The sequence below is a fragment of the Haliotis rufescens genome, unplaced genomic scaffold (genome assembly GCF_023055435.1).
Source record: "Haliotis rufescens isolate VD_foot unplaced genomic scaffold, xgHalRufe1.0.p SCAF_6, whole genome shotgun sequence".
NCBI classification, from domain to species: Eukaryota; Metazoa; Mollusca; class Gastropoda; order Lepetellida; family Haliotidae; genus Haliotis; species Haliotis rufescens.
The window spans coordinates 7,018,719-7,038,607 of NW_025964334.1; the positions used below are offsets into that span (position 1 = coordinate 7,018,719).

Consider the following 19,889-nt stretch of genomic DNA (forward strand, 5'->3'; position numbering starts at 1 on the left):
GTCAAATTTGGAAATGTCCTCCACATGGCTACCATAAAACGTTTTTAAAGCTTTGCTGAGGCCTTGGATTTTGTAACCTTGATCAAACAACTTCTGAGCAAGAGTCGTGTGACGGTCTTTGAAATCTTGGAAGAAAGAGTGAGTGAGTGAGTTTGGTTTTACGCCGCTTTTAGCAATATTCCAGCAATATCACGGCGGGGGACACCAGAAATGGGCTTCACACATTGTACCCATGTCGGGATTCGAACCCGGGTATTCGGCGTGACGAGCGAACGCTTTAACCACTAGGCTACCCGACCGCTCCTTGGAAGAAAGAGCATGCGCGATTGTACCTCAAGAGTTGTGAAATGTAAACACCAAAGGCTGGAACTGCTGAATTTATCCATCTTGTCATTTAATCTTAAGGGGAGTCTTTTGTCACTCTGAATCTTTATGCATAGATCTAAATATGATACATATGAGAGGATCGCACTCGTCTCCTTTATTTCAAGTTCAGGTGGGTAAATCAGTGGAAAGGAATCGGCTATTTGATGGTTTTTAAACGATATTAGATCATCGATATACCTGATGCTGAATACATACACTCTTCAAAAAAAGAAACGCAAAGTTAGATTTTTAGTACATTTATTGTACCCAATAAAGTCGATATATTTCATTTAATATCATAGATATTGACATTTGGATGAACTTTTGGAGCTCGATAGTTACATGTTGTCGTTGTACAAAGGCATTGAAAATTGTTCATTGTCATGTCACATAATGCCATGCACAAGGTTGCACTGAAATCAGTATCTCGTGTGACCGCCCCGGGCAGCAATCACGACTCTGCATCTTCTCGGCACTGACCGGATAAGTGTACGAATTCTGTCCTGCGGAATTCTGCGCCATTCTGATTGAAACGCGTTGGCCAGTTGTGGGGGTGTCTGCGGCGTGTTCTGACGTTGACGTACACGTCGATCGAATTCATACCAGAGGTTTTCGATTTGGTTGAGATCTGGAGATCTCGACGGCCAGGAAACGACGTTGATGATGGCATTAGGCGGGTAGTCTGCCGTGACACGAGCTGTGTGCGGTGGATCGTTGTCCTGTTGAAACAGCTCCCTCTGGCGGTCAATGATTGGAGAAAGGTGAGGCTTGAACATGTTGAAAATTGAATGACAAATTATTGGGTTATGCTTGTCTTTTTATAGCCACTACCACGAGATATGAATGTCATAACTTGCACGTGCATTTTGAATTACTGGTTTCCTCCATAACATTTTTGAAAAGCGTGAAAACAATGCCGTCTAAGACATTGCAAATCCACAATGTTTGCGTTTTGACGCACCGTTTATCGAACATCAGGCCACCAACATTTTCCAATAACATATATCCAATTTATATATCGGATTTATTATGTAGTAAGGTTCAATGAACTATCGGCAAATTGTGATAAGAGGCTCTGTATTTAAGAAAAGGCATTGGTATATTGCGGGAAAGTAACACACATTTTTCGAAAAGAGGTGAGTCTTAAATAGCGAATATAGAATAACCCCTTGGAACTAGAGAATGTATTATTTGTCCGTTATTGTATAAAATGATCTCGTAGTACAGATTCAACCTAACCATATATTCATTACAAAATTCATATATATCCAATTTCGATTGAAGGTATTTCGATTCTGGAATACTTCGCTAAGTACACACTGGTAAAACATTTTATTACATTAGATAACAAATATTTTTTGTTTTTATTTATAAAGTTATCAAGTTTAAGGATTTTCTTTGACTGTTCAGACCACTCTCGCAGGTAATTTTCATTAGGAATCGAATCATGGAACTGAATGTTTTGAATGAGCTGTTGCATGACGGAATACATGTTCTGCCAGATCGCGTATACGTAACAATACACTATTAGGTTAGGTGGCTTATCGAACATGTTGTTCGACTGCTCCAGTAGTCGTTTGGTTAGATAGGTCTTCCCACTGCATGTTCCTCCAATCACTGAGATAGTCGTAGGCGTCTGTATGGGTAACAGACACTTTGCATGTTCTGGAGTCATAGTGCCATCGGTTAAGGAGGACATGTTGTAATCGATAACAGCGATTGCTAACTGAACCTTAGCACCATCTGCATGAGTATTTATGCCGAAGCACGAGCTAACAGTCTGGCTCTTCTGACGGCTTCATCTCTAACAAAATTGACATGATCGACTTTGAAGATAAATGTTACCAGCGACGTGTGTCGAATTAACAGTCGTTTGCGCATAGGGTCTGTTGTACTCGAACGTACAAACTGTCTCAGAACAGATAGATACGTGTTGTTTTGGTTTCGTTGGAGAAAACGTCTCCTTTCATATCTGGTTACAGGTAACTGATTATTCAGTAAGCGTCTCACGATAGCTACAACGCCTAACATTTGCTCCCTATTCATACCGATGATATCTTCTATAATTTCAGGTCAGGTAGCTTAGTGGTTAAAGCGTTCGCTCGTCACGCTGAAGACCCGGGTTCGAATCCCGACATGGGTACAATGTGTGAAGCCCATTTCTGGTGTCCCCCGCCGTGATATTGCTGGAATATTGCTAAAAGCGGCGTAAAACCAAACTCACTCACACTCACTCACTATAATTTCACGCCTGTCATTGAATGCTAATAAATGCCTTAGAAAATCGTAATGTCTCAGCACGTACCGAGCCATGACCGTATCCGCGGTGAACAACAGAACACAATGAGCTACAATCATTTTTGCTTTCATATTTATTAATTAGAGAAATTATAAAGGCATTTGTAAAGTTTATTATGTAGAAACTATATACATGCATACAAAGGTACTAATGGTAAGCGCAACGAGGTGTGCACGAATGGGTGCAGTATCTAAAATAACGACAAATAAAATAGAAAACATAGGAGTCATTGATATGCGATTACTAGTGTCAAACTGATTGACAACATCATACAAACTCACTCTAGTTTTTGTTTTGCAAAGTAGATAATATAAACAATAAAGACCGCATACAGTAGAATCCGATGATTGTATCTGTACAGTGTTGTAGGTATAATGCGATACATGGGACTTTAGGTACTGAACAATTGCGTTATCAGGGTGGTGTCCTAGGCTGTTGAACAGATCTGCTGTTTCCCTGATCATAAACAGCTTGCCAATGTTTACCCTTCTGCGTACTGCCTGCAGTGTTAACAATAAAACCCCTTCTCTGTTGGTATGTGATATGTGTGGTAATGTATCGGGGGCGTACGCACCTAGTACATGTGTCCTTAAACTGCGATCACACCGAATGGCGCACAGTAACTGTGAAGAGTTCATAGCCTTATTTCACAAACACGTTTCGTGCTTGGTCAATTTCGATGATACTGTTTCTTTCACTGAGTACAATGCAACTGAGAGTCTTGGTGAGAGCTGACGTGAACTCTACCTCCAATCTTACATTCCCACTTCTTGCTAAGTTGAGATAATCCGATTCAAGAAAGACAGGTTCTAACGAGAATACAAACAGGGCATTTCCGAGTCGGAATTCTCCTCTAGAAATATCATTTCCTACATTCTTCCCCCACGAGTCTGTTCCATCAAACAGGTTAACGTAGGCCCCTATGTCGTCTGTCTCGACTGGTCTTCCAGGAACACTGACACCATCCACAAAAAGGCTCACAGTTTTTATCATTGATGATTGAAAATTGAAACAGTTCCCCGTATAGCTCCCATTGAGACTGTCACTATCGACAAAACCTACAACGTAACGATTGGCTACGTAACTAGACACGTTGTCTATGCTGTGACTCAGCTGGGTCGATGGAATGCTAGTCACCTTCACCTCTGTTTTAATGTAAGGATAGAGAGCAGATTGTTGTGAGTCAAAATCAAAGCTGAGTTCACCTTACAGACTTTACAGTTTACAGACTTTTAGATAGGCATCTAGGAGTTCATTATTGTAGGACGGACCGCTCTTTCCACTCATTAACCTGAAGGAAGGTGATGTTCTGTAAAATTTTAGGTTCATGTCGACACCGTTAACTAGGTGACGATTCATGTTGAACACATCCTCGTAGATGGGACCGGAAAGAGTCAGACTCTTGCTTGTTGCAATAAAGTTTCCACGCATTGATAATCCTGTATTAGTTCTTGCTTTCAATGTCGGCATTGGTCTCCCCTGCATCCTTGTAAACCAACTGCGATCGCAGCTGCGATCTCTTCGCATCCATTCCGTAGTAGAGTAGAGTCTTCATCATGCTGTTGTAAGCATAGTGGTTGTTTGTCGATGATACAAGTTGTCCTTGCAGGTAGACTGTCACCTGAGACCATAAGGCTTGCATAAACAAGTTAACAGGTGCCACGTGCTCGTCTTTAGCTAGCGCCGAGCCGTCTGCATGAGTGACTTTCAACTTCAGATGCAAGCGTGAGCGTTTCAGATCAATGTAATCACTTCCTGAATTCGTTACCTGAACCTCCACTGGTGAAGAATCGTTGATTTGACTCAGTGGGCGAATGTTGACAAAATAATGTTGAAATATACTGGTCTGATAAGGGGGCAGATTGAATAGCGAGAGGCTAGTCGTGCACAAGTTCTTTGAAGTCCTTGTCATTTAACACTGACATAGTGTTTTTGCTTGTTTTTTAAACTAAAGATATCTTCTTCGTCAACAGGTGTGCTTTTTAGAACTTTAGCAGTTCTTGAAGGTATGTTTGCAGTGCGACGTATTTTCTTGGATGTGACAATCTTCTCACCTGCTTTGCGTTTTATAGCCTTGATGCGTTTTTCTTTCGCACCTGCTCACTCAACTTCGCTCTGCGATTCAGATGACACTCGTAGTGTAACTTTAGTGGCTTCCTTACGTTTGTCATTTGACACGTTATTTGAAGAAATAATGTAATTCATCTTCTTAGTTTTACCCCCAGTGACATTTGTCACTGCTCCTACAATGTGTTTCTCAAAGTACTGTTTCCATTAAGAATAGTCAGGTACATAAACGGGTAAGTGCTCCATGATAAAATGTTCAGTCTAAGGAGGGATACTGACGTAAGAGTAGTGTCGCATGCGTCTCTTCTTTAATAAATGATTCAGTTGTTCCATTACTAGCTCTTATATGTAATTCTACATTTGGCGTCTCCTTCACAGAGACAGGAATGTAAAAGGGTTTAGCGAACAAGTTACTGGGTCCATTTCTTAAATCAACACGTCTCAACAATGTGCTCTGTCTTTCACCTACCACAGAGCTATCGCATATGTTGCACAGAATATCAACATAGGAGTCGTTCATGTCCTTAAGATCTGTCTTTCCGAAATTGAGTTCAACTAAAGCAACAAAAACCCTCAAACGTTAACCTCTGATTTAATTTTACTCTGAAGTGATATGGCGTGTTTTCTGGGAAATATGACATTTTAGAGTCTGAGCTCTTAAGAAACAGATATTTCTCCATTTACTATTTACACGTCTTTCAAACCGCTTTCTTTAACATATGAATCGAAAGAACAAGGCCAATCCAACCAACGAACCAAATAGTAGATTTTCCCCTCACATGCTTTTTCTTAAGGACATTCTCCACTTTACACTCGATGTCCGCGTCTTTATTTACTTATTGCAGTTCATAAGAATAAAAACTTCCTTTCACTACTTCCCCATAAAAGTCTTTTACACGATAAATAGGTATGCCTTGTCTACGTGTGCGATTAGCTATTCTAAACAATTCCTGAGTCCAGCGAACGTCAAGTTCTTTACTGAAAGGCTTTCTAAGCTATGAGATGCGAACCATGTCACCAACATTATATAGAAATTTTTGCAATCTTTTGTTTGTTTTTAAGAAGGTTAACATTGGTTTCACATAAAGATATCGCCATACCTTGATCTCGTTGGCTTTGTTCACTTGTGCTTGCGATAGATCAGGTAGAGATGAGTGCAGCGTGTGATTGTAATTACAGACAAGGTCTTGTAACACATCAATGTATCGCTTTGTGTTGCTGTGTGTCATGTAGCGTGTTAACAGCGATTTCAACGTTCTATTGAAACGTTCCACATAATTGCTTTTTATGTTTTCATTATGTGTGACGATAAGTTTTATATTGTGCTTTTCAATAAAAACTTTAAAGGCACCCTTGAATTCACTCCCACCATCTACGCGTATATTCTTAGGAACGCGACCTTCTTTTAAGATGACTTTGAAAGCCTCCACAACAGTGTCTGGCTTTTTATTGAGAAGAGGTACTGCGCATGCGTACCTAGATAATATGTCGACGCACGTGAGAATAAATTTGACTGAGTCTCTTTGCTTCGTGAAACGCGACAGATCTGTTAAATCTAGGTCAAATTGATGATTTATAAAATTCACTCTCACTTTCAGTCGATTAAATCTGTAGTTGACTGGCTTATGTAAGTTGTATGCATCTTGATCTCGGAGAAACTGTTTCACTTTACCGAGTTCGAAATGTCTTTCAGTACTTCTTTTCAACGACTTTTGAAATTTTGTTGGTCCATAAAAAGCGCCAGGTTTGCGTGGATTGAAATAATAATTTTCTAGTGTTTTCTTCTCAGTCGCGTTTAAAGGTGCTTGCTGAAGAGTAGACATAATTCAACTGAGGGAACGTGAAACATTTCTTGCAATATATATATATACAGTAAACTACGTTTATAACGAACTCGCTTATAACGAACTGACGGATATAACGAACTTACTTTTTGGTCCCGACTATTTTCTTTAGTTATGCTGTATATATGCTTATAACGAACTACGGTTATAACGAACTAAAATTAGTGGTCCCTTTGAGTTCGTTATAACCGTAGTTTACTGTACATACATATATGTGTGTGAACAAACACAAAGGAATATGTGATACTGGTAAATTTAATACAAGCAATTTAAGTGCATACAATGTTCACAACAAACAGTTTTATAAGGTACAATGTGATAATGTTTATCATTGTTTTGTACATTCTTTAAACATACAAAAAACGTCTTTCAAAGTGCAACATTTTCTTAACACGCTGTTTCAGTTCGTTGATCCACTGGGTTGTCTTGAAACTCGCATCACGATAATCCTTACACTGATATTGACATAAAATAAATGGTGACACGCAACTTACACAAGGGTCATCGTGAATGAGATGAATCCAGTTTTCAATAACACGATCATCATTCAACTCAGAAAACCCCATTTTGAAATACTGGTTGACCTTCTCCTCTTCCGACATGTTGTGACATGTATGAATATGTTCATTTTCCTCTTCAAACATGCAAGCGAAACAGAATTCGTTTGAAAGTCGTTTAATAACTTTTGTAAGTTCTAAGGTATAACATAAGGTGAGTAAGGATTCAATATACTGAATATAATGTACAGACTGTACTTCATCAACTACGATAGTGAGTGAGTGAGTTGGGTTTAACGCCGCTTTTAACAGTATTCCAGTTATACCACGGCGTGTCAGCTTAATGTGGGAGGAGAGCCCGAAGAGATGCAGGTCTAAGACGTTTACCACTTCGGTGAAACCCACGAGCACGGGTATGGTGCTGACAAACCTAGAAACATAATTGGGGCGAACCGGGATTCGAACCCACAATCATAGGTTTCTGGCGTGCCTAAGGGACGCAACTCTGCGCAGCGAATCGCGGCGCCTTAGACGACTGGGCCACCCGTGCCCCCCAACTACGATAGGAAGTGGCCGTATTTTCTAGATAATAATGCGTTTAGTCGACTTGCCTTCGTCATGATATTTTGTTTTTGCGTCTTCAATACATTGTTGGCGGTCTTGAAACCATTCAGATGACTGCGTCATCACAGTTTCATTGAGAAGATCGTCGGTACGATGAACGTTTTTCCATGTGTAGAAATTTAACATGTTCTTCATGATTCAAAATAATCAATTCATTTCCACCAGAATGTAGCTGAGAATGTCTAACACGTTTTCCAAGTGTTTTCTGTTCAAGGGGGATTGAACAGTTTAAAATTTGCTGTGCTGTCAGCACGTTTAAATGACATATCATCAGCTTGTAAGATAATGCTGACTGAAAGGAGAGAACATTGTATAGAAAAATACGAACCGCTCGGGAGACTGTGTGGCCGTGTTTGCGGGGATAGGTGGTGTAGTCAATGTGGAACGACCGATAGTGAGTGAATCTTAATGTCGAGTGCAGTATAAGGGATGGAAAAACCAATCTTCATAACTATATGAAACATGAAATATGATTGAATAATGGATAGAACATTTGAATCATAAAATCTGATTTGGTAGTTATGCATTCAAACTAGAAATAACATTTACAGCGATTGGTCTAAGACATGTCATTTCATAAAGTAACTTGAAGTTAGTAATTTAAGAAGCCTGAGTTTAAAAGTTTGTACCATTTTTGCGCAGATAGTAGGAATAAGACAACACATAGAAAAGATGGATCTTTACACAGACAGCGTGGGTTTCAAATCACGAACACCTGAAACAGATTGGAGCAAATGTGAAACACGGTTGTCTAGTTTTACACCGAACTGGCCTTTACAGATGAAACAAAAAGCTAAATACATGGCTCATGCAGGGTTTACCTATGAAAACACAGGAGACACCTGTGTCTGTGAAAACAGAGGAGACACCTGTGTCTGTGTTAAATGCAAGATTCACCTGAAGGGATTGAAAAGTACAGATGATCCGTGGATAGAGCATGGGAAGTGGTCTCTGGAGAGCGACTATATATATTATTAAAAAAAGTAGGGGATATTGGATTTACAAGATATATGACACGGAAATTGTGAACCCAAAGAGGAAACAAATGACGAAAGGACATTAAGGGAACATTTGTCAATTTATTCCACACCTTTGGTACTGCCGGTGAAGCACAGATTTTCCATACTAAGGGCAAAACCAAACCCAGGGTCAAACAGCAAAGTTGCCATGACATGAAAGCAAAGTCAATAACGGGTAAACCCCCCTCTGTTGGCTAGACAGGCACGGATACGACGTGGCATACTCCTTACGAGGCGTCCCACGTCATTTTGGTCAAGGTTATTCCACTCCTGTTGCAACGCAGCACCAAGTTCTTGGACAGTGGTAGGACGTTGTTGACGCTGACGTAACTGCTGTCCAAACATGTCCCAGACATGCTCGATGGGGGGCAGGTCCGGACTCAGCGCTGGCCATGGTAATGTGGTGATATGCTGCTGTTGGAGGTAATCTGAAACAATCCTGGCCCTGTGACATCTTGCATTGTCATCCTGGAAGATGAAACGGCGGCCATGACGACGTGCAAACGGCACAACATGGGCTGCCAAGATGTTGTCCCGGTAGTACTAGCCTGTGACACGTCCGGCAACAACATGTAAGTCCGTTCTTCCAGCAGCAGTGATGCCTCCCCACACCATTACAGATCCACCCCAAAATTGACCATGTCTAATGACGTTAACATCATGGAAACGTTCGTTTCGTCGACGCCACACCCTCCTACGCCTGTCCAGGAAGTCCACAGTGAACCTCGACTCATCTGAAAACATTACATTGTTCCAACGTCGATTATCCCAGTGTTGACGATCCCGACACCAACGGCGTCTTGCCCTAATGTGATGATCTCTCAAACATGGAATGACGCGAGGACGTCGGGCGTGTAAATGACCTCTGTGCAGTCGATTTCTGATCGTCTGGGCACTCACTCTCACACCAGTGTCTGCTTGTAGTCGAGCTCTAATCTGACTAGCCGTTATCTCAAGGCTAAAGTACGGATAAATCGATCCTGTGCATGAGTTGTCGCCCTTGGTCGACCCGAGCGTCGTCTATCGTTAACAGAATGTGTAGCACGATATCTGGACCATAATCTGCTAATGACAGACTGTGAAACGTTCATCGTCCGTGCCACAACGGTCTGTGTTGTGCCAACCTGTAGCATGCCAAGGGCACGTAACCTTTCATTTTGTGTAAGTCGGCGCATGTCACCCTTTTGGTAACTGAGTTCCAAAACAATTAAACTGATGTTTCCACATTCAAATTTCCTTCCACAATGGGTATAACCTTCAAATTCAAAGTCGTGAAAATCTGGTGTTCAACCCCCATGATCATCACTAGCATCACGTGCAGATCCTGGGGTTGCCATTGTTGTGTTTGGGGGCCGAATTTCACTGGAAATGTTTCCTCTGTAAGGATCTATATTACTTTGTCTCGTATTCATTTGCATTTGTTACAAGTATGATCGCAAAATGAAATATCCCCTACTTTTTAAAAATAGTATATTAACATTGTAGGTGTGATTGGTAAAAGAGAGGGTGCGATTATGATTAAAAAAGAAGATGAGTTCACTACCAGAGGCGAGGCTAGACTTTTTTGCCGAACTACCTGACAAAAGAGAAGGAAGGTTTCAGTTTTGGACAGGGTGGAATGTTTTTTTTTGCTAAAGCACAGCAGTCGAACTGGGATAGTGTGTTTCTGTTCTAAAGTGGATGATACAGACATTACTGTAATAACTAGTGAACATGAATGTTCGACTTGCAAAGTTTACTATTTTAATGATTGGTTGTCTGTTATATACAGATACATTGACGAACAAAAGCAATAGCTGTTCTATTCATTCACTTGGTGTTGCGACATACAAGAAGATGCTCAGTTCACCTTGGTACAAGGTCAAGGTCATCGGGTACAAGGCCATGAGGGATGAGGGTTGATCTACTTCTATTGTTCCTTTCAAGGTCATGAAAGTTGGGTGAGGGTTGAGGGTTGACCTACTTCTATTGTTCACTATTGTTCTTGGGTATTGTTCCCTTTGTCTTCACGACGCGGCAACTTTCTACCTACTGTGATACGTATCGCAATACGGCCTAGTATGTACATTTGTGAAATGTGAAATGTCAGAAACATTATCCGATTCAGCCGTCAGATAGCTGGTTAACCATTGGTCAAATACAGGTTAGGATCAGATGCCAATACCCAACACCTGACTTCATCACACCTAGCCTGAACATACTGCTCCTGCATGCTCCTTTCCTCCCAGTCAATGATTGTTACGTTCCGCCCATGAATCACATCCGCCGCTGCTGGGTAACGAGCACCATCAAGTCTCACAAACAGAACATTGTAGACTGGTACTTCTCTCCTCACAAGCCTGTACAGAATGACGTCCACCTGGTGCTGCCACATCGGGTCCTCCACAGCAAACTCTGACACCACGATGACAAACGTCGGACACTTCCTCATCCCTGCCCCGATGCCTCCCAGTTCTGTCTGACCAGGGTGGGTGTCCCTGTTGTGTATGTAGGTAGTATCACCTTTCTCTGTGATCACTGAATCAATTATCCCTACAGACCACCGGGTGTCCTCTTCACAGCACACAATATATGTACATGTTTGATTATATCTACGTGATTGTCGTGATCTCTGACGTTTAAGAAAGCACAAAGTGATAACGATAAGCCCAGCACAAAACACAATGAGGAAAACCAGTATGAGGCAAAAAAAACCCAAGAAAATGAACACATATAATTCAATAGCACGATTGTACAGGGACATCTCCTGAAGTGTATATTCATTCATCGTAGTATAGCCAGCCGTAGGTTTAGCCCAACCTAAAACATCAATTATCAAGTCCAGAAATGGTGATCGCGAAGGCGCTATGATATAAGACTGGGCATCCTCTATTTCTATCAGCTCAAATCTTCTTTTTTTAAGATTGAATATTCTCCGGAAATATGACACTGACAGATTTCCAAATGCCTTGGGACACATATGGATCCCAGAATGGGAAAATAATACATTGTGGGAAAACAATGCTGTATTCAGAGGGATTTCTGTAGAACTAAAATATGTCAATTCTTTTTGTCCAAGGATATACGTAATATATATATACATCAGCCACGAACCTTGGTCCTCATCACAAACTAGTTCCAGTGGCTTCCCATTTATAGCCTTGTCAACATATATATATTCGGAGGAGGAACTATAAGAAAATCTTACTTTGAAAATTCCACCATGAGGTACCATAATTGTTTCCACCTGTGGCAAATCTTCTATAAGTATATATTCACATACAGCAGAATACAGAGTAAACTTGTTTCGAAGCTGCACCTCCCCCCTTCGCACAAGATCCTCTGCTGTTTTATTCCAATGATTTACAACAAGTGAATATGTACCAAAGTCTCTGTGTGTAAGGAGACGTATTCTCAAAACACGTGTTCTGTATTCTGTACTGTTTCGCCAAAATATGTCATAGCGCCGGGAGTTCACCAGTTGTTCTCCATCTAATAGCCACAAAGGCTGTCCACCATTAAATGGGTACTGGCATGTCATTTCCGTGTCCTCACCTTGGAATCCCCTCAAAGTGTATATAAACTTAGTGAAGTCATCATGACGTGCAGTGTATTTTGTATGATTAAAAAAGAAAAATCGCTGATGAGGTGATTCTACAATATGATGGTCCAGGACTGATATAACTCTGGGCATGATGTACAACCAAAGTAAAGAACAAACAACAAGAAGCAAATGGAAAGTGAGGAGATATATCGAAATCGTTGCTCTGTTGTATATGCGGACATATGCGTTGATACCCAGACGGCAGACAAGGTTTTTTATATGGATGACCAGGAAAAGTATCGGTCTAATATCGACAAGACAGATTATGTCACAGTCAACATTGTGGACTAGGCTATAAACCACCAACAGCAGTGCACACATGTACAGATTGGTCATCCTAATCCATTTCATGACATCCATCTTAGTCAGATTGAACGAACTGAAAGTTGACGATCCACTTCGCTTAGCTGAAACACATTTTCATCACGTTGTTGTGATCGGAGTTTTCATCTCGTACTGGTGTTCTTCTCGCTGTATTCTGAAAGGACAACAGAACACATAATTTAAAACTTCTGAACATGAAACAGGGTTTTGACAGAGTGCCTGTCTACCTAGACGAGTACACAGGCGATGGCCGACTTCTCGAACGCTGAGATAGGACGACACACAACATAGCATTCACTGATATAGGACGACACACAACATAGCACTCACTGAGATAGGACGACACTAAACATAGCATTCACTGGGTTAGGACGACACTAAACATAGCATTCACTGAGATAGGACGACACACAACATAGCACTCACTGAGATAGGACGACACTAAACATAGCATTCACTGGGTTAGGACGACACTAAACATAGCATTCACTGAGATAGGACGACACACAACATAGCACTCACTGAGATAGGACGGCACTAAACATAGCATTCACTGAAATAGGACGACACTAAACATAGCATTCACTGAAATAGGACGACACTAAACATAGCATTCACTGAGATAGGACGACACTAAACATATCATTCACTGAGATAGGACGACACTAAACATAGCATTCACTGAAATAGGACGACACTAAACATAGCATTCACTGAGATAGGACGACACTAAACATATCATTCACTGAGATAGGACGACACACAACATAGCACTCACTGAGATAGGACGACACTAAACATAGCATTCACTGAGATAGGACGACACTAAACATAGCATTCACTGAAATAGGACGACACTAAACATAGCATTCACTGAGATAGGACGACACTAAACATATCATTCACTGAGATAGGACGACACTAAACATAGCATTCACTGAGATAGGACGGCACTAAACATAGCATTCACTGAGATAGGACGGCACTAAACATAGCATTCATATATCATTCTCAGCCAAATGGGGGGCGGTCGGGTAGCCTAGTGGTTAAAGCGTTCGCTCGTCACGCCGAAGACCCGGGTTCGATTCCCGACATGGGTACAATATGTGTGAAGCCCATTTCTGGTGTCCCCCGCCGTGATATTGCTGGAATATTGCTAAAAGCGGCGTTAAACCAAACTCACTCACTCACTCACTCAGCCCAATGGGCAGTATACAGACCAAACTGCCTTATGAGGCGCTCGCAGGTTAACAGTCACATGACCATCGCATCCTATGTGATATTTTTGGCATATTTCTAACAAAGTCTCTTGTCTTAGGAGTCACTTCATGACACTTAGAATTCCACAAATCTTCCACTTCTGCATAGCACGTGTATACGCATTGGTCCGTCTATGTATGCATCTTTGCTTCGTTCGTAATGTGGTTACTCACTATTGTAAATCCACGTGTGCATGACCCCACGGTATATGTGATCCGGTGTTGTGGGTATTCCACAGGGATAGTGTTTACACTTTGGAAATGAACAGACGTAATTCAAAACCTGACTCCTTCCTTGCTGTGCATTATGTTTTGCGAGACACGGTTGACACTGGTATCAGGGTTTGGTAGGTCAATAGATTACCGAGACAGTACCTGTGCATATAAATAGACATGATTCAAACCTGACTCCTGGGAGATTGTGTTATGCATTATGTTTTGACAGAAACCCTTTTTTTGATTAAAACAATTCTTGGACACTTTCCGAAATATTTCCGTTATTTATCACACGCGACTATCGGTGTTTAGATCGTGACATAACGAGGTATCGAATGGGAGAAACAATTTTAGTTTAATGTGACTGAATAACGCCCCCTTCTGTCGGGTCACGATGACACGCGATCCACCAAGTCAAATTTAATCAACTCTTCTACGACTTGAGGGGTCCCCACTGGAGTATTCGCTGTCGTATGTGGTGATTTAGTTGCCTTATTAGTATCCTTAGGCTTCAAACGGATTGGATGGACATATTTGAACGTTTCACATGAAAAGTCACGGATAAATGGACCGAAATAAAATTGAACATTAATTGCATAAGTTAAACTTTGTGAATAGACGCAATGAACCTGCACACACGTATGTTGTGACCTGCCGGGCGTAAGAGACAAGTGTCACGTGGTCACATAAGCTCCGCCCACTCATGAAGTTGTAGGATAAAGGGCTCTACACACGTATACCAAAGATTAAAATCTAGTCTCTGAAATGAACATATCGTACATAAAAAAACAGTTGTTTAGTTATCTTAATAAAAATATAATAAAAAGGAGCCCAGTGACTCTCTTCATTTTCAGATACTGATACTGCAGTGATCTAGACTTGCCAAACATTATAGACTTGCATGGGCTGTATTTGATATATATTTGTATCAGGGTCTGTAAGACAGACTAACGTATACCACTGTGAGGGGAAATGTTGGCGGGTTATAAATAGACGTTGAACTATGTATTCAGGTAAGAGTACTTTGACCCTTTTAAAGAGGGCAGTAACATAAAACAGAGCAGCTTTGTAGATATTCCAGGAGCACATTCTCAGTTCACTGTGGACAGCATACTTTGAGGGTGTACGCAGAGACCATATACGGATATGGTCTCTGGTGTACGTTATGAATTGGTACACACTAACAGCCAGCTCCATATCTCAGGAATGAGTGAGTGAGTGAGTATGGTTTTACGCCGCTTTTAGCAATATTCCAGCAATATCACGGCGGGGGACACCAGAAATGGGCTTCACACATTGTACCCATGTTGGGAATCGAACCCGGGTCTTCGGCGTGACGAGCGAACGCTTTAACCACTAGGCTACCCGACCGCCCCTCTCAGGAATCAAACAGTGGGCACCAACACTGGTGTTTGTCAACAACATGGCTGAAAGGAAATGGATTTAAAATTGTCAAAACCGTAACTCTTCTTTTAAACCTAATTTCAATATTTTACAATGTCAACTGGATTTTGGTTGAATGCCTAAGCTTCTGCCTGTTAAACAAGATCTTAACTTATTACCCCTGGAACAACAATGTGTAGAGGACGGTGTATGGCCATCTGCTGGACAGCGTGCGGTATATATAGAATACTACACTCATTCACGTTAGATACCATTTTTACGACACTAGTGGACTTTCTATGGTTATCTGACCGAGCGAAAGCGAGGTCAAATACCATAGAAAGTTCACGAGTTGCCTGAGTGAATTAGTGAGCGCATAACTGTTGACGTCATAGCATTGGACGTCAATGTGTGTGTGTGTGTGTGTGTGTGTGTGTGTGCGTGCGTGCGGATCTGATAGGACGACTGCCTTTGTTTCCGGTAGTTCCGGTGTGACTTTGAGTACATGATGAATTGCCTCTAATTCAGCAGTGAATACTGTCTGACCATCAGGTAGGCGAACCGAATGTGCTTGGGGTTTGGAGCTACGGATATGGATCCCGTAACCAACACTGTTGTTGAGGATTTCCTGGATCCATCAGTGTGTATATGGGCCCAGCTGTCCCAGTTAGTTTGAATTTTAGTGATAGCTACTGTTCATAGTAAGGTTGGCTTTTCGTTTTTAGTGACTTCTGATGTTAAAGCAGTGTTGACTTTGGGAGTTTTTAAAGTCCAGGGAGGGTGTAACCCTTTGTAGTGACTTTCTGGTGCCTGAATGTCATCCCAATAGTGACTTCAGATGAGTTAATGCAGTAATATCCCAAATGGCTTTAGTGAGGGATTCTTCCGAGCTGGGGCGTCATCTGGGGTGTTTTTGTCCGGTCTGGGGTTAACATTCGAGCTTTGTATTGTATTCTGTCGAGGCAGCTCAATATAGTATTTGATGCTGAGTGAAAGGCTTAAATCCGTAGTCTATTTTGGCTCTCCTCCTTGTAAAGGTCCAGCTAAGTGTCCCTAGAGGTACCGCAAGATGTACCTGACATTGCCCGCAATACGTTCAGGTCTTCATGCCATCTGTTCTTGACTACCTATTATTTGACTAATTACCTATCTGGCTTCTGTTCAGGTTATTTGCTTTGATGAGAAGACTGTTTCATGTCACTGCAACCTATAATGTGACAAATTTACTATTTGCTTGTTTTACGTTTTATTTACCGAGAACACAAAGATAATGAATGATGACAGTGTTGACATTTGTTATTGAGGAGATTAAACTAAACTAAGGAGTCTTATTCATTTTAGTCAATCTGTCTGAAATCCAGTCTTATTTTTCAGGCAATATGTATACTGGTTGGAAATTTCAGTCAATATGTGCATTGCCTGAGTCAATACACATATACATATTGCCTGATTGTAGACAATGCCTGTAACATATATAGTTATTTTTTAGTATTGTTCCATATATTTGCCTGAACATTTCCATATTTGCTAATAGAGCTAGGTGTGTAGAGATTATTAGCAGAGTGTGTTTCCTGATGATTATGTTTGGAATAAAAATGGTTTTAAGCGAGCCTGACTTATTTCTATTCCATAATATATATACTCAGCAACAGAAGTTCCTGTGACACGATATAAACCAAGAACATGATCGAAGTAGACGCACACATCTGAAAGAATTCTTATTTTCAAACAGACAATGGACGAGTAAAACAACTTTACACATATAATGACACATGTCTTGCACAGAAATGACGTTATGACAAGAGAAACATGTAAGAACAGAATTGTCAATCTATACGTCAGTAGCGTGTGTGTCCCCCTCTCCCTTGGATACATGCAATGCATCCCCTTCGCATTGAACGGATCAGACATCCAACACAGTATTGTGGGATGGCATCCCATACCTCCACCAGCCGGTGTCTCGGTTCCTGTACTGAAGTCGGAGACAGCGGTCCATTTCATCCAACATGTGTTCAATTGGAGAAAGATCTGGAAAGCGAGCAGGCAATGGGATGACATTCACGCTGTTCTGTCCAAATGCTTGTTGAACAATCCGGGCTACATGTGGTCGGTGTTGTATGCTGAAAAATCATGCCATGTTGATTCAAAAACGGCACAATGATTGGCGGGATGACCTCGTCACGGTAACGCTGCCCGTTAACGGACGCTCGTAAGGGTGGGCCTGTCGCTCCTTGGTCGGTCTCTGACAATGTTTGTTTGCTGCCATCGCTTCCATAACGTCCAAATGGTGTTTCTGTGCACGTTCAATCGCCTAGCAACTTGACGCTGCGACGTTCCTGACTGGAGCATACCAATGGCTCTCAAGCGGTTATTTTCCGATGGGCGTGCCATTTCCAACCCTTGAAATTGATGTTTTTCCGTGTTGCAGTTGTCAAGACAAGCAGAATCAATGCACATCGGTACACTGACAAGGTAAGGGTGTCATCTGTGGGATGACTCCACACCCTGCTACACTGACAAGGTAAGGATGTCATCTGTGGGATGACTCCACGCCCTGCTACACTGACAAGGTAAGGATGTCATCTGTGGAATGACTCCATGCCCTGCTACATTGACAAGGTAAGGATGTCATCTGTGGAATGACTCCATGCCCTGCTACACTGACAAGGTAAGGATGTCATCTGTGGAATGACTCCATGCCCTGCTACACTGACAAGGTAAGGATGTCATCTGTGGAATGACTCCATGCCCTGCTACACTGACAAGGTAAGGATGCCATCTGTGAGATGACTCCACACCCTGCTGCACTGACAAGGTAAGGATGCCATCTGTGGGATGACTCCACGCCCTCCTACACCGACAAGGTAAGGATGTCATCTGTAGGATGACTCCACGCCCTGCTACACTGACACGGTACGGGTGTCATATGTGGGATGACTCCACACCCTGCTGCACTGACAAGGTAAGGATGCCATCTGTGGGATGACTCCACGCCCTGCTACACTGACAAGGTAAGGATGACATATGTGGGATGACTCCACGCCCTGCTACACTGACAAGGTAAGGATGCCATCTGTGGGATGACTCTATGCCCTGCTACACTGACAAGGTACGGATGTCATCTGTGGGATGACTCCACGCCCTGCTACACTGACACGGTACGGGTGTCATCTGTGAGATGACTCCACGCCCTGCTACACTGACAAGGTAAGGATGTCATCTGTGGAATGACTCCATGCCCTGCTACACTGACACTGTACGGGTGTCATCTGTGAGATGACTCCACGCCCTGCTACACTGACAAGGTAAGGATGTCATCTGTGGAATGACTCCATGCCCTGCTTCACTGACAAGGTAAGGATGCCATATGTGGGATGACTCCACGCCCTGCTACACTGACAAGGTAAGGGTGTCATCTGTGAGATGACTCCACACCCTGCTGCACTGACAAGGTAAGGATGCCATCTGTGGGATGACTCCACACCCTCCTACACCGACAAGGTAAGGATGTCATCTGTGGGATGACTCCACGACCTGCTACACTGACAAGGTAAGGATGTCATTTGTGGGATGACTCCACGCCCTGCTATATATATATCTTACATTCAAGAAAATAGTGAAAAGCGTTTTCGCATGTTGAACCGCAAGAACAAGAAATAGTGTCCAACAAATTAACTCTAAATAAATCATCATTCGGGTTGCTTTATCTGTATCAAAGTAGGATAGGATAGGAAAAGTTTTATTCCATACTGACAGGCCCCAGACCCATAGTACAATTCTGTTTTCGGAAGTGGTTACAGATCCGTTTAACAGGTCATATTCTAATTAACATAGCATGATAAATGAACATTAATAGATTTTTTAGAGTATCTTTATCAGTTGTTGACATGATCGTTATAATTTTTTTGTAGAGTGGGATGTACTTAACAAGGCAGATCAATATATTTTCTTCTAAGGTGGTCGTATTTTGGAAAAACTAACAGACTAACAAACTAACAAACGCATCTTCAATCACATTTAAACCACATTGCTCACACATTCTCAAATCTCTGGCTATGTTTCTATGCCTGCCTACTTGGATTCTAAGTCTATGAGAGCTGCATCTAAATTGTGCTAAACTTATTCTAAACTTTTTAAAGTTGATTTCAAACAAATAGTATTCTGGGGAAATTGTTGTCTTGAAAAGCTTGTAATAATTGCATTTTTCTGAACTTAAAACATGCGATGCCCATTTTTGTAAGTATATATCCTTAAGTCTTTGGCGTGTCCTAAAGTCTTGTGTGTATAATAATAAGTTTACGTTTTCCACTACTGAAATAATATGGAGATCATATAAAATTAAGCGATATAAGTACCATTGTTAACATGTTCATTCTTTGAATTCAATTGTGTTAATAATTCTATAATA

The 19,889-nt window shown here is 41.6% G+C and overlaps 1 protein-coding gene across 1 annotated transcript; it reads right to left on the reverse strand.

Annotated features, from left to right (window-relative positions):
- Positions 1 to 7,526: 7,526 nt before the first annotated feature.
- LOC124143985 lies at positions 7,527 to 14,222 on the reverse strand. The gene is made up of 2 exons (XM_046513191.2): positions 14,057 to 14,222; positions 7,527 to 12,777 (listed from the first exon to the last, which is right to left on the reverse strand). Exon 2 carries the CDS (start codon positions 12,657 to 12,659, stop codon positions 10,839 to 10,841), a length of 1,821 nt encoding a protein of 606 aa, XP_046369147.2. The 5' UTR covers positions 12,660 to 12,777; positions 14,057 to 14,222; the 3' UTR covers positions 7,527 to 10,838.
- Positions 14,223 to 19,889: the final 5,667 nt, after the last annotated feature.